The sequence below is a fragment of the Phoxinus phoxinus genome (genome assembly GCF_949152265.1).
Source record: "Phoxinus phoxinus genome assembly, chromosome: 20".
Classification (NCBI taxonomy): domain Eukaryota; kingdom Metazoa; phylum Chordata; class Actinopteri; order Cypriniformes; family Leuciscidae; genus Phoxinus; species Phoxinus phoxinus.
The window spans coordinates 32,505,066-32,528,111 of NC_136895.1; the positions used below are offsets into that span (position 1 = coordinate 32,505,066).

A 23,046-nucleotide genomic window follows, 5' to 3' on the forward strand; every position below is an offset into this window, starting at 1 on the left:
TGAGAGAATCAAAGATAATTAGTGAGAAAATCAAAGATAATTAGTGAGAAAATCCAAGATAATTTGTGAGAAAATCCAAGATAATTTGAGAGTAAATCAAAGATAATTTGTGAGAAAATCCAGGTAATTTGTGATAAAATCAAAGTAATTGTGATAAATCAAAGATTATTTGGTGGAGAATCAAAGGTAATTTGTAAAAAATCAAAGATAATTTGGTGGAGAATCAAAGGTATTTGTAAAAATCAAAGATAATTTGGTGGAGAATCAAAGGTAATTTGTGAGTAAATCAAAGATAATTTGGTGGAGAATCAAAGGTAATTTGTAAAAAATCAAAGATAATTTGGTGGAGAATCAAAGGTAATTTGTAAAAAATCAAAGATAATTTGGTGGAGAATCAAAGGTATTTGTAAAAAATCAAAGATAATTTGGTGGAGAATCAAAGGTAATTTGTGAGTAAATCAAAGATAATTTGGTGGAGAATCAAAGGTAATTTGTAAAAAATCAAAGATAATTTGGTGGAGAATCAAAGGTAATTGTGAGTAAATCAAAGATAATTTGGTGGAGAATCAAAGGTAATTTGTAAAAAATCAAAGATAATTTGGTGGAGAATCAAGGTAATTTGTGATAAAATCCAAGATAATTAGTGAGAAAATCTAAGATAATTTGTGAGAAAATCAAAGATAATTTGTGAGAAAATCAAAGATAATTTGTGAGAAAATCAAAGATAATTTGTGAGTAAATCAAAGATAATTTGTGAGAGAATCAAAGATAATTTGTGAGAAAAATCCAGGTAATTTGTGAGAAAATCAAAGGTAATTTGAGAGGATATAAAAGGTAATTTGTGAGAAAATCAAAAGATAATTTGTGAGAAATTCAAAGATAATTTGTGAGTAAATCAAAGATAATTTGTGAGAAATTCAAAGATAATTTGTGAGAAATTCAAAGATAATTTGTGAGAAATTCAAAGATAATTTGTGAGTAAATCAAAGATAATTTGTGAGAAAATCAAAGATAATTTGTGAGAAAATCCAGGTAATTTGTGAGAAAATCAAAGGTAATTTGTGAGAAAATCAAAAGATAATTTGTGAGATATTCAAAGATAATTTGGTGAGAATCAAAGATAATTTGTGAGTAAATCAAAAGATAATTTGTGAGAAATTCAAAGATAATTTGTGAGAAAATCAAAAGATAATTTGTGAGAGATTCAAAGATAATTTGTGAGAAAATCAAAGATAATTAGTCAGAAAATCAAAGGTAATTTGTGAGAGAATCAAAGATAATTAGTGAGAAAATCAAAGATAATTAGTGAGAAAATCTAAGATAATTTGTGAGAAAATCAAAGATAATTTGTGAGAAAATCAAAGATAATTTGTGAGAAAATCAAAAGATAATTTGTGAGAAATTCAAAGATAATTTGTGAGAAAATCAAAGATAATTTGTGAGAAATTCAAAGATAATTTGTGAGAAAATCCAAGATAATTAGTGAGAAAATCTAAGATAATTTGTGAGAAAATCTAAGATAGTTAGTGAGAAAATCTAAGATAATTTGTGAGAAAATCAAAGATAATTTGTGAGAAAATCAAAGATAATTTGTGAGAAAATCAAAGATAATTTGTGAGTAAATCAAAGATAATTTGTGAGAGAATCAAAGATAATTTGTGAGAAAATCTAAGATAATTTGTGAGAAAATCAAAAGATAATTTGGTGGAGAATCAAAGATAATTTGTGATAAAATCAAAGGTAATTTGTGAGAAAATCAAAGATAATTTGTGATAAAATCAAAGGTAATTTGTGAGAAAATCAAAGATAATTTAGTGGAGAATCAAAGGTAATTTGTGAGAAAATCAAAGATAATTTGGTGGAGAATCAAAGGTAATTTGTAGAAAATCAAAGATAATTAGTGAGAAAATCTAAGATAATTTGTGAGAAAATCAAAGATAATTTGTGAGAAAATCAAAGATAATTTGTGAGAAAATCAAAAGATAATTTGTGAGAAATTCAAAGATAATTTGTGAGAAAATCAAAGATAATTTGTGAGAAATTCAAAGATAATTTGTGAGAAAATCCAGATAATTAGTGAGAAAATCTAAGATAATTTGTGAGAAAATCTAAGATAGTTAGTGAGAAAATCTAAGATAATTTGTGAGAAAATCAAAGATAATTGTGAGAAAATCAAAGATAATTTGTGAGAAAATCAAAGATAATTTGTGAGTAAATCAAAGATAATTTGTGAGAGAATCAAAGATAATTTGTGAGAAAATCTAAGATAATTTGTGAGAAAATCAAAAGATAATTTGGTGGAGAATCAAAGATAATTTGTGATAAAATCAAAGGTAATTTGTGAGAAAATCAAAGATAATTTGTGATAAAATCAAAGGTAATTTGTGAGAAAATCAAAGATAATTTAGTGGAGAATCAAAGGTAATTTGTGAGAAATCAAAGATAATTTGGTGGAGAATCAAAGGTAATTTGTAGAAAATCAAAGATATTTGGTAGAGAATCAAAGGTAATTTGTGATAAAATCAAAGATAATTTGTGAGAAAATCAAAAGATAATTTGTGAGAAATTCAAAGATAATTTGTGAGAAAATCAAAGATAATTTGTGAGAAAATCAAAGATAATTTGTGAGAAATTCAAAGATAATTTGTGAGAAAATCCAAGATAATTTGTGATAAAATCCAAGATAATTTGTGAGAAAATCCAGGTAATTTGTGAGAAAATCCAGATAATTTTTGAGAAAATCCAAGATAATTTGTGAGTAAATCAAAGATAATTTGTGAGAAAATCCAGGTAATTTTTGAGAAAATCAAAAGATAATTTGTGAGATATCCAAAGATAATTTGGTGGAGAATCAAAGATAATTTGTGAGAAATTAAAATATAATTTGTAAGAAAATCCAAGATAATTTGTGAGAAATTCAAAGATAATTTGTGAGAAAATCCAAGATAATTTGTGAGAAAATCCAAGATAATTTGTGAGAAAATCAAAAGATAATTTGTGAGAAATTAAAATATAATTTGTAAGAAAATCAAAGATAATTTGTGAGAAATTCAAAGATAATTTGTGAGAAATTAAAATATAATTTGTAAGAAAATCAAAGATAATTTGTGAGAAATTCAAAGATAATTTGTGAGAAAATCAAAGATAATGTTTCAGAAAATCAAAGATAAATTGTGAGAGAATCCAATATAATTTGTGAGAAATTCAAAGATAATTTGTGAGAAAATCCAAGATAATTTGTGATAAAATCCAAGATAATTTGTGAGTAAATCAAAGATAATTTGTGAGAAAATCCAGGTAATTTGTGAGAAAATCCAAGATAATTTGTGAGAAAATCCAAGATAATTTGTGAGTAAATCAAAGATAATTTGTGAGAAAATCCAGGTAATTTGTGAGAAAATCAAAAGATAATTTGTGAGATATTCAAAGATAATTGGTGGAGAATCAAAGATAATTTGTGAGAAATTAAAATATAATTTGTAAGAAAATCCAAGATAATTTGTGAGAAATTCAAAGATAATTTGTGAGAAAATCCAAGATATTTGTGAGAAAATCCAAGATAATTTGTGAGAAAATCAAAAGATAATTTGTGAGAAATTAAAATATAATTTGTAAGAAAATCAAAGATAATTTGTGAGAAATTCAAAGATAATTTGTGAGAAATTAAAATATAATTTGTAAGAAAATCAAAGATAATTTTTTGAGAATTCAAAGATAATTTGTGAGAAAATCAAAGATAATGTTTCAGAAAATCAAAGATAAATTGTGAGAGAATCCAATATAATTTGTGAGAGAATCAAAGATAATTTGTGAGAAAATCAAAGGTAATTTGTGAGAGAATCAAAGATAATTTGTGAGAGAATCAAAGATAATTTGTGAGAAAATCAAAGATAATTTGTGAGAAAATCAAAGATAATTTGTGAGAAAATCAAAGATAATTTGTGAGAAAATCAAAGGTAATTTGTGAGAGAATCAAAGATAATTAGTGAGAAAATCAAAGATAATTAGTGAGAAAATCAAAGGTAATTTGTGAGAATCAAAGATAATTTGTTTAGATAATTGATTTCCTCTCCACTGGTTTGAGTCCTATCTCACAGGTAGGTCCTTCAGGGTCGCATGGAGTGGCAAGGTATCCAAAGAACATCAACTGACTACAGGGGTTCCTCAGGGTTCAGTTCTTGGACCGCTCCTCTTCTCCATTACACCACATCACTGGGGACCCATCATACAGGCACATGCTTCTCTTACCATTGCTATGCTGATGACACCAGCTCTACTCTCATTTCCACCTGATGATCCCACAGTAGCTACACGTATCTCAAGCTGTCTGGCGGACATCTCGGCGTGGATGAAGGAACATCACCTGCAGCTCAACCTGGCAAAGACTGAGCTTCTCGTCCTCCCTGCCAATCCGTCCCTACAGCACGACTTCACTATCCAGCTAGATTCAACTTTAATCACCCCATCAAGGTCGGTCAGAAACCTTGGAGTAACATTTGATGAGCATCTGACCTTCACAGACCACATCACAAAGACAGCTCGATCATGCAGGTTTGCACTGCACAACATCAGGAAGATCAGGCCCTTCCTAACTGACGGCATGCAACACAACTTCTCGCCCAGGCCTTGGTTATCTCTAGGCTTGATTACTGCAATGCTCTTCTGGCTGGTCTTCCATCATGTGCAATTAAACCTCTACAAATGATCCAGAATGCTGCAGCCCGTCTTGTCTTCAACGAGCCAAAAGGGCCCACGTCACTCCTCTGTTCATCTCTCTGCACTGGCTACCACTCGCTGCTCGCATCAAGTTCAAGACATTGACGCTTGCTTACAGATCGACCACAGGCTCAGCTCCCTCCTACTTTCACTCGCTCCTACGAGTCTACATCCCTACCAGAAGCCTGCGGTCGGTCAATGAGCGACGACTCGTGGTACCATCACAGAGAGCCACAAAATCACTCTCCAGAACATTCTCATTCACGGTTCCTTGCTGGTGGAATGATCTCCCTACCCTCGTCCGGAATGCAGAATCCCTGACCACATTCAAAAGACAACTGAAAACTCATCTCTTCCGTGAGCACTTGACATAAAAAAAAAAAAAAAAAAAAAACTCTCCTTTACCCTCCCTTGTTTTGGCTTATGCTACTCTGAGCAATTCCAGAACTTTGTATTTTGAGCACTTCTTGCGTTATTTTTGCTTCTTCACGATGACTCGCTTGTTGTAGTCCTCAGTTGTAAGTCGCTTTGGATAAAGGCGTCTGCTAAATGACTAAATGTAAATGTAAATGTATAATTTGTGATAAAATCAAAGGTAATTTGTGATAAAATCAAAGATAATTAGTGAGAAAATCAAAGGTAATTTGTGAGAATCAAAGATAATTTGTGAGAAAATAAAAGGTAATTTGTGATAAAATCAAAGATAATTTGTGAGAAAATCTAAGATAATTTGTGAGAAAATAAAAGGTAATTTGTGATAAAATCAAAGGTAATTTGTGAGAATCAAAGATAATTTGTGATAAAATCAAAGATAATTTGTGAGAAAATCAAAAGATAATTTGTGAGATATTCAAAGATAATTGGTGGACAATCAAAGATAATTTGTAGAAAATCAAAGATAATTTGTGAGAGAATCAAAGATAATTTGTAGAAAATCAAAGATAATTTGTGAGAAAATCAAAGATAATTTGTGAGAGAATCAAAGATAATTAGTGAGAAAATCTAAGATAATTTGTGAGAAAATCAAAGATAATTTGTGAGAAAATCAAAGACAATTTGTGAGAGAATCAAAGATAATTTTGTGAGTAATCAAAGATAATGTGTGAGAAAAATCAAGATAAATTGTGAGAAAATCCAAGATAATTTGTGAGAGAATCAAAGATAATTTGTGAATAAATCAAAGATAATTTGTGAGAAAATCAAAGATAAATTGTGAGAAAATCCAAGATAATTTGTGAGAGAATCAAAGATAATTTGTGAGAAAATCAAAGATAATTTGTGAGAAAATCAAAGATAAATTGTGAGAAAATCCAAGATAATTTGTGAGAGAATCAAAGATAATTTGTGAATAAATCAAAGATAATTTGTGAGAAAATCCAAGATAAATTGTGAGAAAATCCAAGATAATTTGTGAGAGAATCAAAGATAATTTGTGAATAAATCAAAGATAATGTGTGAGAAAATCAAAGATAAATTGTGAGAAAATCCAAGATAATTTGTGAGAGAATCAAAGATCATTTGTGAGTAAATCAAAGATCATTTGTGAGTAAATCAAAGATAATGTGTGAGAAAATCAAAGGTAATTTGTGATAAAATCAAAGGTAATTTGATGGAGAATCAAAGGTAATTTGTGAGAAAATCAAAGATAATTTGGTGGAGAATCAAAGATAATTTGTGAGAAAATCAAAGATAATTTGTGAGAGAATCAAAGATAATTTGTGAGAAAATCAAAGGTAATTTGTGAGAAAATCAAAGATAATTTGTGAGTAAATCAAAGATAATTTGTGAGTAAATCAAAGATAATTTGTAGAAAATCAAAGATAATTTGTAGAAAATCAAAGATAATTTGTGAGAAAATCAAAGATAATTTGTGAGTAAATCAAAGATAATTTGTGAGAAAATCAAAGATAATTTGGTGGAGAATCAAAGATAATTTGTGAGAAAATCAAAGATAATTTGGTGGAGAATCAAAGATAATTTGTGAGTAAATCAAAGATAATTTGTGAGAAAATCAAAGATAATTTGTAGAAAATCAAAGATAATTTGTGAGAAAATCAAAGATAATTTGTGAGAAAATCAAAGATAATTTGTGAGAAAATCAAAGATAATTTGGTGGAGAATCAAAGATAATTTGTGAGAAAATCAAAGATAATTTGGTGGAGAATCAAAGATAATTTGTGAGAAAATCAAAGATAATTTGTGAGAGAATCAAAGATAATTTGTGAGAAAATCAAAGGTAATTTGTGAGAAAATCAAAGATAATTTGTGAGTAAATCAAAGATAATTTGTGAGTAAATCAAAGATAATTTGTAGAAAATCAAAGATAATTTGTAGAAAATCAAAGATAATTTGTGAGAAAATCAAAGATAATTTGTGAGTAAATCAAAGATAATTTGTGAGTAAATCAAAGATAATTTGTGAGAAAATCAAAGATAATTTGTAGAAAATCAAAGATAATTTGTGAGAAAATCAAAGATAATTTGTGAGAGAATCAAAGATAATTTGTGAGAAAATCTAAGATAATTTGTGAGAAAATCAAAGATAATTAGTGAGAAAATCAAAGATAATTAGTGAGAAAATCAAAGATAATTTGTGAGTAAATCAAAGATAATATGTGAGAGAATCAAAGATAATTTGTGAGAAAATCAAAGATAATTTGTGAGAATATAACAGGTAATTTGTGATAAAATCAAAGGTAATTTGGTGGAGAATCAAAGGTAATTTGTAGAAAATCAAAGATAATTTGGTGGAGAATCAAAGGTAATTTTTAGAAAATCAAAGATAATTTGGTGGAGAATCAAAGGTAATTTGTGAGAAAATCAATGGTAATTTGTAGAAAATCAAATGTAAGTTGGTGGAGAATCAAGGGTAATTTGTTGGAGAATTAAAGGTAATTTGGTAGAGAATCAAAGGTAATTTGTTGGAGAATTAAAGGTAATTTGGTAGAGAATCAAGGGTAATTTGTAGAGCCCGACCGATATATCGGCAGGCCGATATTATCGGCCGATATTAGGCATTTTCCAAACTATCGGTATCGGCATTTATAATGGCCGATAAATGAATTAAAAAAAAAAAAATAAATAAATAAAAAAAATCGGACGAAACAGCCTTCAGGGATATTACAGGCACACACGCGCGCGGTCTCTTGCTCTCTCTCCCTCTCTGCTCTGCCGTGCACGCGCTACACGGTTTGGAAGCACAGTCTCGCGGGCGCGCTCGCTCTAGATTCCGGAGATTTTAACTAATTCGCGGGCATCAGTGAGCCGCTATCAATATGCGGGAGAGTCCCGGAACTTCCGGGAGGCTATTTTTTTGGTGCTCCCTCGGCTCTTGATGCCTTACGGACAGCGCGTGATGCGCGTGGTGGGAGCTGCCTCACTGGTTAAGTGAGTTCATGGTGAGTTGGTCACGAAACATATACATTCATTGCTTGAATAACAATTAAAATAACATCCCCATCAGTTGTCTTAACTCAAATAAGCATGACAAAATTTGTGACTATCATGTCCAGTTTTGCTGCTGTTAAATAAGCCGAGAGTGAAGCGGAATTAGTTAGTAACGTTACGTTGTTACAGTGTAGTTGACTGACTGTCCTTTTAACTTTTGACAATGTGACTGAAATATTTCTTTAATAGCGTGACAGTTATAGCAATGAGACGTATCATCTCTCCTTGGTCTGTTATATTGAAAATGTATGTTTTACAATTTGCAGTATGACGTTATCCATTGCTAAATTATGGCACATCATAGACTAGCTAATGCCACTATCAGTGAAAGACCGCTAACGTTACGAGCTTGGAAACCACAACGAACTTATTCTGCCTAAATAAAGTAATGATTAATGTATTTATAACTAGCATATATCTAGTTAGAGGCCCTGCATTGTAAAATGTAAGTTAGACTTGCGAGGAGTGAACATTTAGACAGAGAAAAAGTATCAAACGTAGCTTGTGCATAAAAGTTAGCTTTTCTTTTACACGTGTGTGAAATCCAATGACGCCAAGTGTGCGTTGCAGACTGTCATTCAGCCGCAGCATTAACGAGTCACATAATGGATTTAGATCGCTAAATAGTAGGTTTTAGAAGGCAGGCAGCAACTGATGATTGAAAATGGTTTGATGTAGCTTGATGGAAAGAATTTAAAAAGTGCAGGTAAAGGGATAAGCAAGCTGACATTGTAGTATACCGGAATATAAGACAAGGTTTTTTGTCCTAAAAATAGGTTGAAAAATGTTTGTTTTTTAGGTTGATAAAAACCTTTATCTTGTTTAATGATAATATAAAAGTCATGATGATGATAGTAATAATGTCATTTTTATTTTTGTAATTATTACTCTCAATAGTAATAATAATAATAATGCTGGTAGTAATAGTTGTGGCTGTAGCAGCAATCATTTTATTTGTATGTTTATTACTACAAATAACTAATGTTAGGGAAATCTGTTAATGTTTTGTTGCGCGTTTCTGAATTATTATTATTTTTTTAAATATCGGCCGATATATCGGAATATCGGATTTTAAAACCAACAAATATTTGTATCGGTATCGGCCTTCAAAATCCTTTATCGGTCGGGCTCTAGTAATTTGTTGGAGAATTAAAGGTAATTTGGTGGAGAATCAAGGGTAATTTTTAGAAAAAACGAAAGGTAATTTGGTAGAGAATGTTTGTCGATAGAAATTTGTTTGCCACCACACCTCCCTGAAGGTTCTGATGATGGAGGCGATGGTGAAGCGACTCAAATTTGTCTGTACTCGTTGCCCAGCCTCCCTCATAGTCTTACCATGGACAAGGACATGGTCAACTAAAGTGGCTTGAATTTCATCCGAGATTGCTTGTCCCCGTCCCCGTTCTCCTTCTGTCTCCTCTTCCTATCCCTCCTCGACCTATTGCTTCATTTCTTTGTGGTTCCATTGTTCCAAAACTCAATAAACTGATTTGGGCCCTTTTATCTATCTATTAAAGGATCTGATTGATGTGTGTTCATATTTTGACTCTTAGTGTTTTCACCTGGGGAATTGTGTGCTAACTGAGCTGAAGCTGTGCTGACTTGAGTGAACAATATTGAATGCGAGTGATTTCTAAATGACCACATGGTGTAGGCAATGAGAAATGAAGGAATTTGTGTGTTGGGATTTGCAGTGACAAATCCGACTCATGTGTCAAAACCAGGGAATAGTGTTTATAATTGAGTGAAATTAGTGTGCTTTTTGTAAAATGGCATTATGGTTTTGAATTTTAGTTCAAAAGCCTGGTTTAAGCAATCGAGAAAAACTGTAAAGGTAATCTGGTGGAGAATCAAAGGTAATCCACCTGCCGTATGATCAGCTCTCCATCTCTGAAGCTCTTCATCCCCAAGACGTCGACGATCTTCATGCGCTCGGAGAGCTGAGAGAGAGAGACAGAGAGAAAGGGTCATGAAGCGAACGGCACAAGCGCAGTGAAGGTCTCGACTCGACGCACCTGCAGGGACTTGAGCAGCGGCACGCTCTCGATGAAGCGCTCGTACATCTTCCTCTTCTTGGCATTATTCCTCACGATGAGTCTGTGGAACGTGGCTCTGTCCTGACGGCACAGAATCACAGTGTTTCACAATCACTAGGACTCCTTCATCAATATGCAGTGAAGCACAACAGCACAGAGTCCTGCACGGGTCCATTTTTGGAGCCCCTTGCCCGCCCGTGCCCGCAAAGTTCAGCACCAGATCCGACCCGTCACCCATGATAATATCAAAATGAAATCCGCACCCGCCCAGACCTGTTAATATTTGGCCCGTTACGCGACCCATGCCCGCTATAAATCACACACGCTAAAATCATTCCAATTAAAGTGCTTTATTTTTTATCTCGCACCTCTCTCAACATCACAATATGAATGGGCTAATGAAACAGGCTAAAGTGCGCTTTGTTTTGCGCCATTCAAGTAGCCTACATCACATCGTTCAGCACCTAAATAGGCTATGTAACCTGATAACGTGCAAAAAGACCTGTGGAAAAAAAAAGAACAGGAAAAAAATATAACCTATCTGAGCCTGTCGCTCACAAACAATAGCTTATGCCTATGCATTTACTTTCCCTTAAGGTTTCTGTGCAGGAAAAGGATATCGTCCACAGTCCCAGGTTTAAGTTGCGTTCTCCGTTCTTGAATAACAAATCCAGCTGTGGAAAAGTCTCTCTCACTCGCAGCGCTCGATGCTGGGATGGAGAGAACATTCCGCGCAATCATTGCCAGTGGTGACGTGATGGGTCCAAAGGTCATATCGTTGTTGCGTATGTGCAATGGTAATTTAGACACAAATATTGCGCACATTTTTCATCCGCTACTACCCGCCCGCAAGGAGTTAATTATCCGCCCGCATCCCCGTCCGTGAATTTTAGGAATGTCACACAATCCACCCGTTTTAGACACGGGTACCCGCGGGTGCCCGACCCGTTGCAGGACTCTGCAACAGCAGACTAGCAATTTTACTCAGTTCTGTTAGTGTTTTAGATTATTGTTTTATGAGCGTCAAACTTTGCGAGTGTTCTGGAAGCTTGAGTTTGATTCGAGACATGAATGCAGGGCCCTATCGTACACCCGATGCATGTGTTTTTTGCTAGTTTCAGCCTGATGCAGTTTTCATTTTCACGTCCTGCTCCACATTGTTTAAATAGCAAATGCATTTGCTCCCATCTGTGGCCCATGGGCTGCTGGTCTGAGAACGAGTGTGTGTTCGAACGCATTGCTCTAAAGTCAATGACGCAATATTTGTTTTGTTCTTTAAAGAGCGTGTTAGTAAAGTCTCCCTATAGGCGGGTCCACAACGCGCGTACACTTTGTCCCGTAGATCAGGGGTTTTCAAAGTCTAAGACAGTGGGCCTCCCTTTTGACATACCCAATGTCGCCTCCCTCTCCCCCCCTTCCAAAAAACAAACACACACACACGACAATGTCAGACTAAAATGTCTTTTATCATTGTTTGTGCTAACTAGAAAAGTCCAGTTAGGCCTCGTTTACACTGTCAGTGAAATCTGACCCAATTACGATTTTTTGCTCATATGTGGCACAGATCGGATGTATTCTATGACGACCGTGTAAACAGTAAAAAAACGCATGCATTCGGATATTTCGAGAACGGTTTCAGGGCTCATTCACATGTGAAAATAAATCAGATATAAATCAGATATGTGCCAATGCAACTGTCATGTAAACACGCAGATCGGATTTTCTGAGGCATTATAGGCAATGTCTCCGCGGTTAAATGACGAGAGAAACCCAGACGCGCATCTGCAAAGGGACAGATGGCCCGACGAAACATCGTAAGAGAGGAATGTGGACAAACGTTGACGCATATCAACATATCAAAGGTTGGCTTGCTCATTCTAAAATTTCAGACCCACTGCTCCTCGTTAAAGCCAATATAATATGCTCCCGCCAGTCCTGAGATCTCTCTCGCACACAATAAAGGAAGTATATGCACCGGCTACAATGATGGGACTTTTCGTCCTCCTCCACCTCAAAATCATGCTGATGTTTGGCAAACTTATATCACAGAGCTAGCATCAAGCATATTTCACGTTCGTCCATCTGAGCAAGAGAACCTTTAACACTTTAACCTCGCGCATGAGCAGATCCGTTTCCTCGCTAAAGAAGCGTTCAGTCTTTTCCGCTTGCAAATTCCGCCGTGTAAATAGCGAATCCGCCATGGCGTGAGCGCAACTGGCCTTTAAAGGGAATGTGAGATGAGACTCTGATTGGTTTATTGCACGTCACGCTCAAAACACACCCGTTACTCATTAAGAGAATAGAGACGACACACACACATTACTCATTAAGAGAATAGAGACGACACACACACATTACTCATGAAGAGAATAGAGACGACACACACACATTACTCATTAGGAGAATAGGGAAGACCCTTTTAGACCATGCGCCGGGAGCGCCGACCATTTGTCCCGTCGTTAAACTAGCAAAAGTGGATTCGGACACGCCCTGAGTGCACTTTAGATTGTTTAAATAGGGCTTCTAGGACTCATTCATCAATACGCAGTGAAGCACAACAGCAGTCTAGAAATTGTACTCAGTTTTGTTAGTGTTTTAGAGTTTTATGAGCAACAAACTTGGCTAGTGTTCTGGATCCGAGACACGAATGCAGTTTTTGCTGTGCCGAGCTGAAAGTTGGGAAAGGTTTTTGAAAAAGTGTTGAGAAATGTGTGAAGAGCAAAACACAGGAAGCTGAAGCTGCAGAGCAAGGAAGTGACCTCACCAGTGCCCACAGCGCCCCCTCCTGAGCAGCCCTGATGGTGGCGGCCCGCGGCGTGTTGTACATGAGGGCAAGTTCACCGAAGCTGCCTTTATTATCATAGCGACCCACACAGCAGCTGACGCCGTCCTTCTGGATCAAGATATCAAACACACCCCTGCAGAGAGACAGACGGGTGCCGGAGAGACAGACGGGTGCCGGAGAGACAGACGGGGGTCAGAGAGACAGACGGTTGTCAGAGAGACAGACGGGTGGCAGAGAGACAGACGGTTGTCAGAGAGACAGACGGGTGGCAGAGAGACAGGCGGGTGGCAGAGAGACAGGCGGGTGGCAGAGAGACAGACGGGTGTCAGAGAGACAGACGGGTGTCAGAGAGACAGACGGGTGGCAGAGAGACAGACGGGTGCCGGAGAGACAGACGGGTGTTGGAGAGACAGGCGGGTGGCAGAGAGACAGTCGGGTGGCAGAGAGACAGACGGTTGTCAGAGAGACAGACGGGTGGCAGAGAGACAGGCGGGTGGCAGAGAGACAGGCGGTTGTCAGAGAGACAGACGGGTGGCAGAGAGACAGGCGGGTGGCAGAGAGACAGGCGGGTGGCAGAGAGACAGGCGGGTGGCAGAGAGACAGACGGGTGTCAGAGAGACAGACGGGTGTCAGAGAGACAGACGGGTGGCAGAGAGACAGACGGTTGTCAGAGAGACAGACGGGTGCCGGAGAGACAGACGGGTGTTGGAGAGACAGGCGGGTGGCAGAGAGACAGTCGGGTGGCAGAGAGACAGATGGGTGTCAGAGAGACAGACGGGTGGCAGAGAGACAGACTGTTGTCAGAGAGACAGACGGGGGTCAGAGAGACAGACGGGTGGCAGAGAGACAGACGGGTGGCAGAGAGACAGACGGGTGGCAGAGAGACAGACGGGTGGCAGAGAGAAAGACGGTTGTCAGAGAGACAGACGGTTGTCAGAGAGACAGACGGGTGGCAGAGAGACAGACGGGTGGCAGAGAGACAGACGGGTGGCAGAGAGACAGACGGGTGGCAGAGAGACAGACGGGTGTCAGAGAGACAGACGGGTGTCAGAGAGACAGACGGGTGGCAGAGAGACAGACGGGTGTCATTGAGACAGACGGGTGGGAGAGAGACAGACGGGTGGGAGAGAGACAGACGGGTGGCAGAGAGACAGACGGGAGTCACAGAGACAGACGGTTGTCAGAGAGACAGACGGGTGTCGGAGAGACAGACGGGTGTCGGAGAGACAGGCGGGTGGCGGAGAGACAGGCGGGTATCAGAGAGACAGGCGGGTGGCAGAGAGACAGACGGGTGTCGGAGAGACAGGCGGGTGGCAGAGAGACAGGCGGGTGGCAGAGAGACAGACGGGTGGCAGAGAGACAGACGGGTGGCAGAGAGACAGACGGGGGTCATTGAGACAGACGGGTATCAGAGAGACAGACGGGTGTCAGAGAGACAGACGGGTATCAGAGAGACAGACGGGTGGCAGAGAGACAGACGGGTGGCAGAGAGACAGACGGGAGTCACAGAGACAGACGGTTGTCAGAGACAGACGGGTGTCGGAGAGACAGGCGGGTGGCAGAGAGACAGGCGGGTGGCAGAGAGACAGACGGGTGGCAGAGAGACAGACGGGTGGCAGAGAGACAGACGGGTGGCAGAGAGACAGGCGGGTGGCAGAGAGACAGGCGGGTGGCAGAGAGACAGGCGGGTGTCATTGAGACAGACGGGTATCAGAGAGACAGACGGGTGTCAGAGAGACAGACGGGTGGCAGAGAGACAGACGGGTGGCAGAGAGACAGACGGGTGGCAGAGAGACAGGCGGGTGGCAGAGAGACAGGCGGGTGGCAGAGAGACAGGCGGGTGTCATTGAGACAGACGGGTATCAGAGAGACAGACGGGTGTCAGAGAGACAGACGGGTGTCAGAGAGACAGACGGGTATCAGAGAGACAGACGGGTGTCAGAGAGACAGACGGGAGTCACAGAGACAGACGGTTGTCAGAGAGACAGACGGGTGTCATTGAGACAGACGGGTGGCAGAGAGACAGACGGGTATCAGAGAGACAGACGGGTGTCAGAGAGACAGACGGGTGGCAGAGAGACAGACGGGTGTCCTTGAGAGGATCGTCTCACCTCTCGATGACGTAGAAGTTATCGCCATCGTCCCCCTGATTGATGATGCTGTCGTGTGGTTTGACCAGCACCTCAAACATGCTGTCTAACACCTCAGCGAACTGATCCTGAGACAGACAGACAGACAGACAGACAGACAGACAGACAGACAGACAGACAGACAGACAGACAGACAGACAGGCGTCACACATGCGCTGGTGTCCCGCGTGTCCAGTGTGTGAAGGCTGATATTCACCTGCTCCAGTGTTTTGAACAGTAGTATGTCCCTGCAGGCCTCCTGCAGACGCTGACGCTGAGCCTCTGTTTTATAGTGAACGACCTTCGACTCGCCGGCCTCGTCCTCGTCTTCATCTTCATCAGGGTTATACGCCTCTGCACACACTGAGGAACACAATGAGTGTCTCACACACACGACTAACAGCTCAAGACACGACAGGGCTTCATTAAAACAAATATCAGTCATATCAGTTTTTCTCAGTCGGTTTGGTACATTTCTGGAATCATCCTCGGCATGTGCTCAACAGTAAGTGCATTTCTCGAAACAATTCGTACAAACAGCTGAACACCCGGATTACCTGCCAAAGCCAGTCTCCTGCTCAACGTCCTCAGTTCATCTCTCAAAAGTAAATATCTGTGAATGATGTCAGTGCGGTCAGAGCACCGAGTGCTCGTGTCGGTGTGTGCGGATAAGATAATATACAGTTTTCTCAGTCGCTTTGGTGCATTTCTCAGATCAGAAATGAAATCCTCAAAACTACCAGTTCAACCTCCACATCATCTAGTCACTTGCGCACATCATAAAAGCAGTTTATCATTCTTTTGAACAAGTTGCGATTGCTTTGGTACATTCATTTTTTGGTTGCATTTTTGATTGCTTTGGTATTTTGGTGCACAACTGCACAACTGCACAACTGCCTAACTGCACAACTGCACAACTGCCTAACTGCCTAACTGCACAACTGCACAACTGCCTAACTGCACAACTGCCTAACTGCCTAACTGCACAACTGCACAACTGCCTAACTGCCTAACTGCACAACTGCACAACTGCCTAACTGCACAACTGCACAACTGCACAACTGCACAACTGCCTAACTGCACATCTGCACAACTGCCTAACTGCCTAACTGCACAACTGCACAACTGCCTAACTGCATAACTGCCTAACTGCACAACTGCACAACTGCCTAACTGCACAACTGCACAACTGCCTAACTGCACAACTGCCTAACTGCACAACTGCCTAACTGCCTAACTGCACAACTGCACAACTGCCTAACTGCACAACTGCACAACTGCCTAACTGCACAACTGCACAACTGCCTAACTGCACAACTGCCTAACTGCACAACTGCCTAACTGCCTAACTGCCTAACTGCACAACTGCACAACTGCACAACTGCCTAACTGCACAACTGCCTAACTGCCTAACTGCACAACTGCCTAACTGCACAACTGCCTAACTGCACAACTGCCTAACTGCACAACTGCCTAACTGCCTAACTGCACAACTGCACAACTGCCTAACTGCCTAACTGCACAACTGCACAACTGCCTAACTGCACAACTGCACAACTGCCTAACTGCACAACTGCCTAACTGCACAACTGCACAACTGCCTAACTGCACAACTGCACAACTGCCTAACTGCACAACTGCACAACTGCCTAACTGCACAACTGCCTAACTGCACAACTGCACAACTGCCTAACTGCACAACTGCACAACTGCACAACTGCCTAACTGCACATCTGCCTAACTGCACAACTGCCTAACTGCCTAACTGCACAACTGCCTAACTGCACAACTGCCTAACTGCACAACTGCACAACTGCACAACTGCACAACTGCCTAACTGCACAACTGCACAACTGCACAACTGCACAACTGCCTAACTGCACAACTGCACAACTGCCTAACTGCACAACTGCACAACTGCACAACTGCCTAACTGCACAACTGCCTAACTGCACAACTGCACAACTGCACAACTGCCTAACTGCCTAACTGCACAACTGCACAACTGCCTAACTGCACAACTGCATAACTGCACAACTGCACAACTGCACAACTGCACAACTGCCTAACTGCACAACTGCACAACTGCACAACTGCACAACTGCATAACTGCACAACTGCCTAACTGCACAACTGCACAACTGCCTAACTGCACAACTGCACAACTGCACAACTGCATAACTGCACAACTGCATAACTGCACAACTGCACAACTGCCTAACTGCACAACTGCACAACTGCACAACTGCATAACTGCACAACTGCACAACTGCACAACTGCATAACTGCACAACTGCACAACTGCACAACTGCACAACTGCCTAACTGCACAACTGCCTAACTGCACAACTGCACAACTGCACAACTGCACAACTGCCTAACTGCACAACTGCACAATTGCCTAACTGCACAACTGCACAACTGCCTAACTGCACAACTGCCTAACTGCACAACTGCACAACTGCACAACTGCCTAACTGCACAACTGCACAACTGCCTAACTGCACAACTGCACAACTGCACAACTGCCTAACTGCACAACTGCACAACTGCCTAACTGCACAACTGCACAACTGCCTAACTGCACAACTGCACAACTGCCTAACTGCACAACTGCCTAACTGCCTAACTGCACAACTGCACAACTGCCTAACTGCACAACTGCCTAACTGCACAACTGCCTAACTGCCTAACTGCACAACTGCACAACTGCCTAACTGCACAACTGCCTAACTGCACAACTGCACAACTGCCTAACTGCACAACTGCCTAACTGCACAACTGCACAACTGCCTAACTGCACAACTGCACAACTGCACAACTGCACATCTGCCTAACTGCACAACTGCACAACTGCACAACTGCACATCTGCCTAACTGCACAACTGCACAACTGCAAATCTGCACAACTGTACAACTGCCTAACTGCACAACTGCACAACTGCACAACTGCACAACTGCCTAACTGCACAACTGCCTAACTGCACAACTGCCTAACTGCACAACTGCCTAACTGCACAACTGCCTAACTGCACAACTGCACAACTGCCTAACTGCACAACTGCACAACTGCACAACTGCCTAACTGCACAACTGCACAACTGCACAACTGCCTAACTGCACAACTGCACAACTGCACAACTGCCTAACTGCACAACTGCCTAACTGCACAACTGCACAACTGCACAACTGCCTAACTGCACAACTGCACAACTGCCTAACTGCACAACTGCATAACTGCACAACTGCACAACTGCACAACTGCACAACTGCACAACTGCCTAACTGCACAACTGCACAACTGCATAACTGCACAACTGCCTAACTGCACAACTTCACAACTTCACAACTGCCTAACTGCACAACTGCACAACTGCACAACTGCATAACTGCACAACTGCATAACTGCACAACTGCCTAACTGCCTAACTGCACAACTGCACAACTGCATAACTGCACAACTGCATAACTGCACAACTGCACAACTGCCTAACTGCACAACTGCATAACTGCACAACTGCACAACTGCCTAACTGCACAACTGCCTAACTGCACAACTGCACAACTGCACAACTGCCTAACTGCACAACTGCACAACTGCACAACTGCCTAACTGCCTAACTGCACAACTGCACAACTGCACAACTGCCTAACTGCACAACTGCACAACTGCCTAACTGCACAACTGCCTAACTGCACAACTGCACAACTGCACAACTGCACAACTGCCTAACTGCACAACTGCACAACTGCACAACTGCACAACTGCACAACTGCACAACTGCACAACTGCACAACTGCCTAACTGCACAACTGCACAACTGCATAACTGCACAACTGCCTAACTGCACAACTGCACAACTGCACAACTGCATAACTGCACAACTGCATAACTGCACAACTGCACAACTGCCTAACTGCACAACTGCACAACTGCACAACTGCACAACTGCATAACTGCACAACTGCACAACTGCCTAACTGCACAACTGCATAACTGCATAACTGCACAACTGCACAACTGCACAACTGCACAACTGCCTAACTGCACAACTGCCTAACTGCACAACTGCACAACTGCCTAACTGCACAACTGCACAACTGCACAACTGCCTAACTGCACAACTGCCTAACTGCACAACTGCACAACTGCCTAACTGCACAACTGCACAACTGCACAACTGCACAACTGCACAACTGCACAACTGCCTAACTGCACAACTGCACAACTGCCTAACTGCACAACTGCATAACTGCACAACTGCCTAACTGCACAACTGCCTAACTGCACAACTGCCTAACTGCCTAACTGCACATCTGCCTAACTGCACATCTGCACAACTGCACAACTGCCTAACTGCACAACTGCCTAACTGCACAACTGCCTAACTGCCTAACTGCACAACTGCACAACTGCACAACTGTACAACTGCACAACTGCACAACTGCACAACTGCCTAACTGCACAACTGCACAACTGCACAAGTGACTACATGATGTGGAGGTTGAACAGGTAGTTTTGAGATTTTCATTTCTGATCTGAGAAATGCACCAAAGCGACTGAGGAAAACTGTTTTTCATCTCGTTGGCAAGGCAACATTTCTCCTTTTTTCCGTTCAGTTTGTTTACCTTGAAGTACTAGAATAACTAAAACTGATAAAACATTCATACAAACTTTAGAGACATTCAGAAAATACAAATGGCAAAAACAACTAAATGACTACAATTAAAATTGACTCAAAAAGTATAAAATTAAACATACATTCAAAATGAAGAAAATACTATAATAACATAATTAACATACATAACAATAATTAGACACACGGAGAAACACTTTACCTGATACCCGTCTGTTGCATTTACTAGGAGGAGGAGCTACAGAGAGAGAGAGAGAGGGAGAGAGAGAGAGAGAGTGAGAGAGAGAGAGGGAGAGAGAGAGAGAGAGGGAGAGAGAGAGAGAGAGGGAGAGAGAGAGAGAGAGGGAGAGAGGGAGAGAGAGAGGGAGAGAGAGGGAGAGAGAGAGAGAGGGAGAGAGAGAGAGAGAGGGAGAGAGAGAGAGAGAGGGAGAGAGGGAGAGAGAGAGGGAGAGAGAGGGAGAGAGAGAGGGAGAGAGAGGGAGAGAGAGAGGGAGAGAGAGGGAGAGAGAGAGAGAGGGAGAGAGAGGGAGAGAGAGAGACAGAGAGAAATATGGGTCACTGTCTCATACAATCATTGAAAAAGAAAACAGGAGCAAATGAAAAGCATTGACTGTGCCCATCATCTACAGACTGAGTTTCACATGTTCTGAGAGTGTCTGACACATCTGATCATATTTCATCCGCATATAGTGAGAGCTGACATCACAACTAACAACTGTGAGGAATAAATGAGTGTGTAAACAACCTTTGATTTCGCTCGACAAAAGTCTGGAAGTTTCAAATCGTTTATTATCGACAGACAGTGGGATGAAATGTTCACACATTTTCTTATTTGTTTCACTGTTAAATTGAAGTTATGTTATAAAATGTTCTTCTATTATTATATTTGTTTGTTTTTTCATTATTATTCTATGTATTCCAAGCTAAATACTGTATTATTTACAGTCATGCCAATAAAGCAATTTCGAATTGAACTGATACAGTCACGCATCAGTTCATATCTTTATAAGTCCCACCTTTGAAAGTGAAATCATCTGGAAAGTCATCTTCTTCCTCCTCTTCCTCCTCCTCCTCTTCTCCGTGTTCCTCCTTCTCTTCTCCGTGTTCCTCCTTCTCTTCTCCGTGTTCCTCCTCCTCTTCTCCGTGTTCCTCCTTCTCTTCTCCGTGTTCCTCCTCCTCTTCTCCGTGTTCCTCCTTCTCTTCTCTGTGTTCCTCCTTCTCTTCTCCGTGTTCCTCCTTCTCTTCTCCGTGTTCCTCCTCCTCTTCTCCGTGTTCCTCCTCCTCCTCGTCGGTGGGAGCGGAGTCCTGGTCGAAGGCCACTCCGCGGGTCACCGGGGATCTGCTCCTGATGGTAAAGCTCCTGCGCTCCCTCAGGCTGGTGAAGTGCTGAACCGCGAACTCCAGCAGATCCACGGGCCTCTGCTTCAGAACCTCCAGGGTGTATCCCTTCAGGAGATCCGTCAATCCCGCGGGAACATCCACACTCATCCTCACGCTCATCCTGACGCCTCAGCCGTCAATAATCACACACATCTAACCCTGATCCACAGCACAACTCCCGCTGTCTCTGCATCACAGAGCTCGTCTAAACTGGTTTCACTGGGATCTTCCCTGAGGACAGAACCATCGACTCCTGACGGATCGACACTGACCATCGCAGCGGAAAATATTGACTGTCCTCAAAAAATATCACGACTGCTGGTCGGCCATTTGCACCTTGTGTTTTTATGCTTTCCCATTTTAATCAGCAAATTCATCTCAAAAGATCAAGTTACATCTGCACAGAAACAGCAAACTCCTCAGATAGATGTGGTCCCGCTCTACAGTGTTCAACTAACTCTGAGGCTACGTTTACATGTGGCCGGCTATTTCCAGAAACGGACATTTCATCCTATCCGGTTTAAAAAATAACATCATGCACACCTGCCAGTTTTCAGTAAAATGTAACGAACCCGTGTATACATGCCGTCTAGAGCATGCCAAACCTGTAGGTGGCAGTGTAACGAGAAGCTCAAGCCCACGTTAGCCGACCAGAATACCGAAATTAGCAACACCAGCAACAAATCACTTTCTCTTTTGAACATAGGTCGCACTTTTGACGCAGGTGCAAGTCCTGTCGCATAGAAAATGCGTCGGCTGCCTGAAACTCAGTTTTTCTCAGTTCACATGCAAACGTACAAACAAAGTTTTCCAAAATCTCCACTCTGGCCGGAGTTTTGAGAAAGAATCGGTTTCAGAGGCGAATTCTCTGTTTGCGTGTAAATGACGGGCTCAAACGAAGGGAAATGTCTCAGTTTTTCAAAATAACCATGTACGTGTAAACGTGGCCGGAATCAGAGTTAAAGTTAATGAGATCAATTAAGTGATTCTTGAGCATTAGTGATGAACACCTGCTGTTAACAAGCAGAATCACTGAAGAAAAGAGGAACACCGGAACTACAACTGACTTCAGCCACAGTCTTAGACGAAATCAACCGAAGATAAAAGAAGAAAGTAAATCTCTGTCTCAGAGGAGGGTTAAACAACTCTGATAAAAAATCCTCTTCCTCTGAGACCGAGAGATTTACTCTCCCGCAGTGCTGAATGAGAAGAGCCATTCATATTATTAATAAACTATTGTTTTCTAAGTCGGCTAAAAACATCTCCATCTCCGCTGTTAAGCAGATGCGCTTTTAGAGAGAAATGCACCTTTCATACGCATTACATAATCAGAATGTATTAGCTTTCGATTCGAATTTGTTCGTTTTAAAGTGGACATTTAAGCTTTATTTAGTTTCTTATTTATTTAATTATATATTTAGTTTCTGTTCTCGCGCTCCAGTTCACGGAGATCATGAAAGCGCACCTGATTGTTTTATTTTATTTTACAAAAGCACAACGTTTTCTTGTTATTGTGAGTTTACACAAATAAAAGTAGTTGTGAATAATGTATTATTATTTTCTGTATGACCAGAAATGATAAGAGTATTTTAAGTTGTTTCCACTGTTAATAGGAAAATGCAAGTGTTCGCGTCCGCGCCTCCGTGCCGTGCAGTGCGCGCTCCACACTCCACACAAACCCTTGGATATGCGTCAAAATCTTGTGTTTATTTGTGATAATCTTAGCCCTGTATTATTATTGTCTAACTCGTATTATGAATGACATTTGACGAATTGCTTTGTTCCTTTTTGGATAAAAGCGTCTCTAAATATGTAGCCTAATAAATGTTATAATAATGTTGATAATTATTATTATGGTACACGGACCCCAAACACACCGCGTCTTCTAAGTCAGGTGACTGTAAATGCGCAAAAACT

General features: G+C 40.6%; 1 protein-coding gene across 1 annotated transcript in view; it reads right to left on the bottom strand.

Moving 5' to 3' along the window:
• The window catches only part of prkar2ab (protein kinase, cAMP-dependent, regulatory, type II, alpha, B), a 28,651-nt gene extending 7,315 nt beyond the window's left edge, over nucleotides 1-21,336 (bottom strand). The window contains exons 1-7 of the mRNA XM_079592234.1: nucleotides 20,766-21,336; nucleotides 19,952-19,987; nucleotides 15,330-15,475; nucleotides 15,095-15,201; nucleotides 12,963-13,116; nucleotides 10,178-10,279; nucleotides 10,028-10,102 (exon numbers count right to left, since the gene is read on the bottom strand). Coding sequence (XP_079448360.1) covers nucleotides 10,028-10,102; nucleotides 10,178-10,279; nucleotides 12,963-13,116; nucleotides 15,095-15,201; nucleotides 15,330-15,475; nucleotides 19,952-19,987; nucleotides 20,766-21,249 — 1,104 coding nt within the window. The 5' untranslated portion in view covers nucleotides 21,250-21,336. The remainder of the gene's footprint in view (nucleotides 1-10,027; nucleotides 10,103-10,177; nucleotides 10,280-12,962; nucleotides 13,117-15,094; nucleotides 15,202-15,329; nucleotides 15,476-19,951; nucleotides 19,988-20,765) is intronic.
• Nucleotides 21,337-23,046: the final 1,710 nt, after the last annotated feature.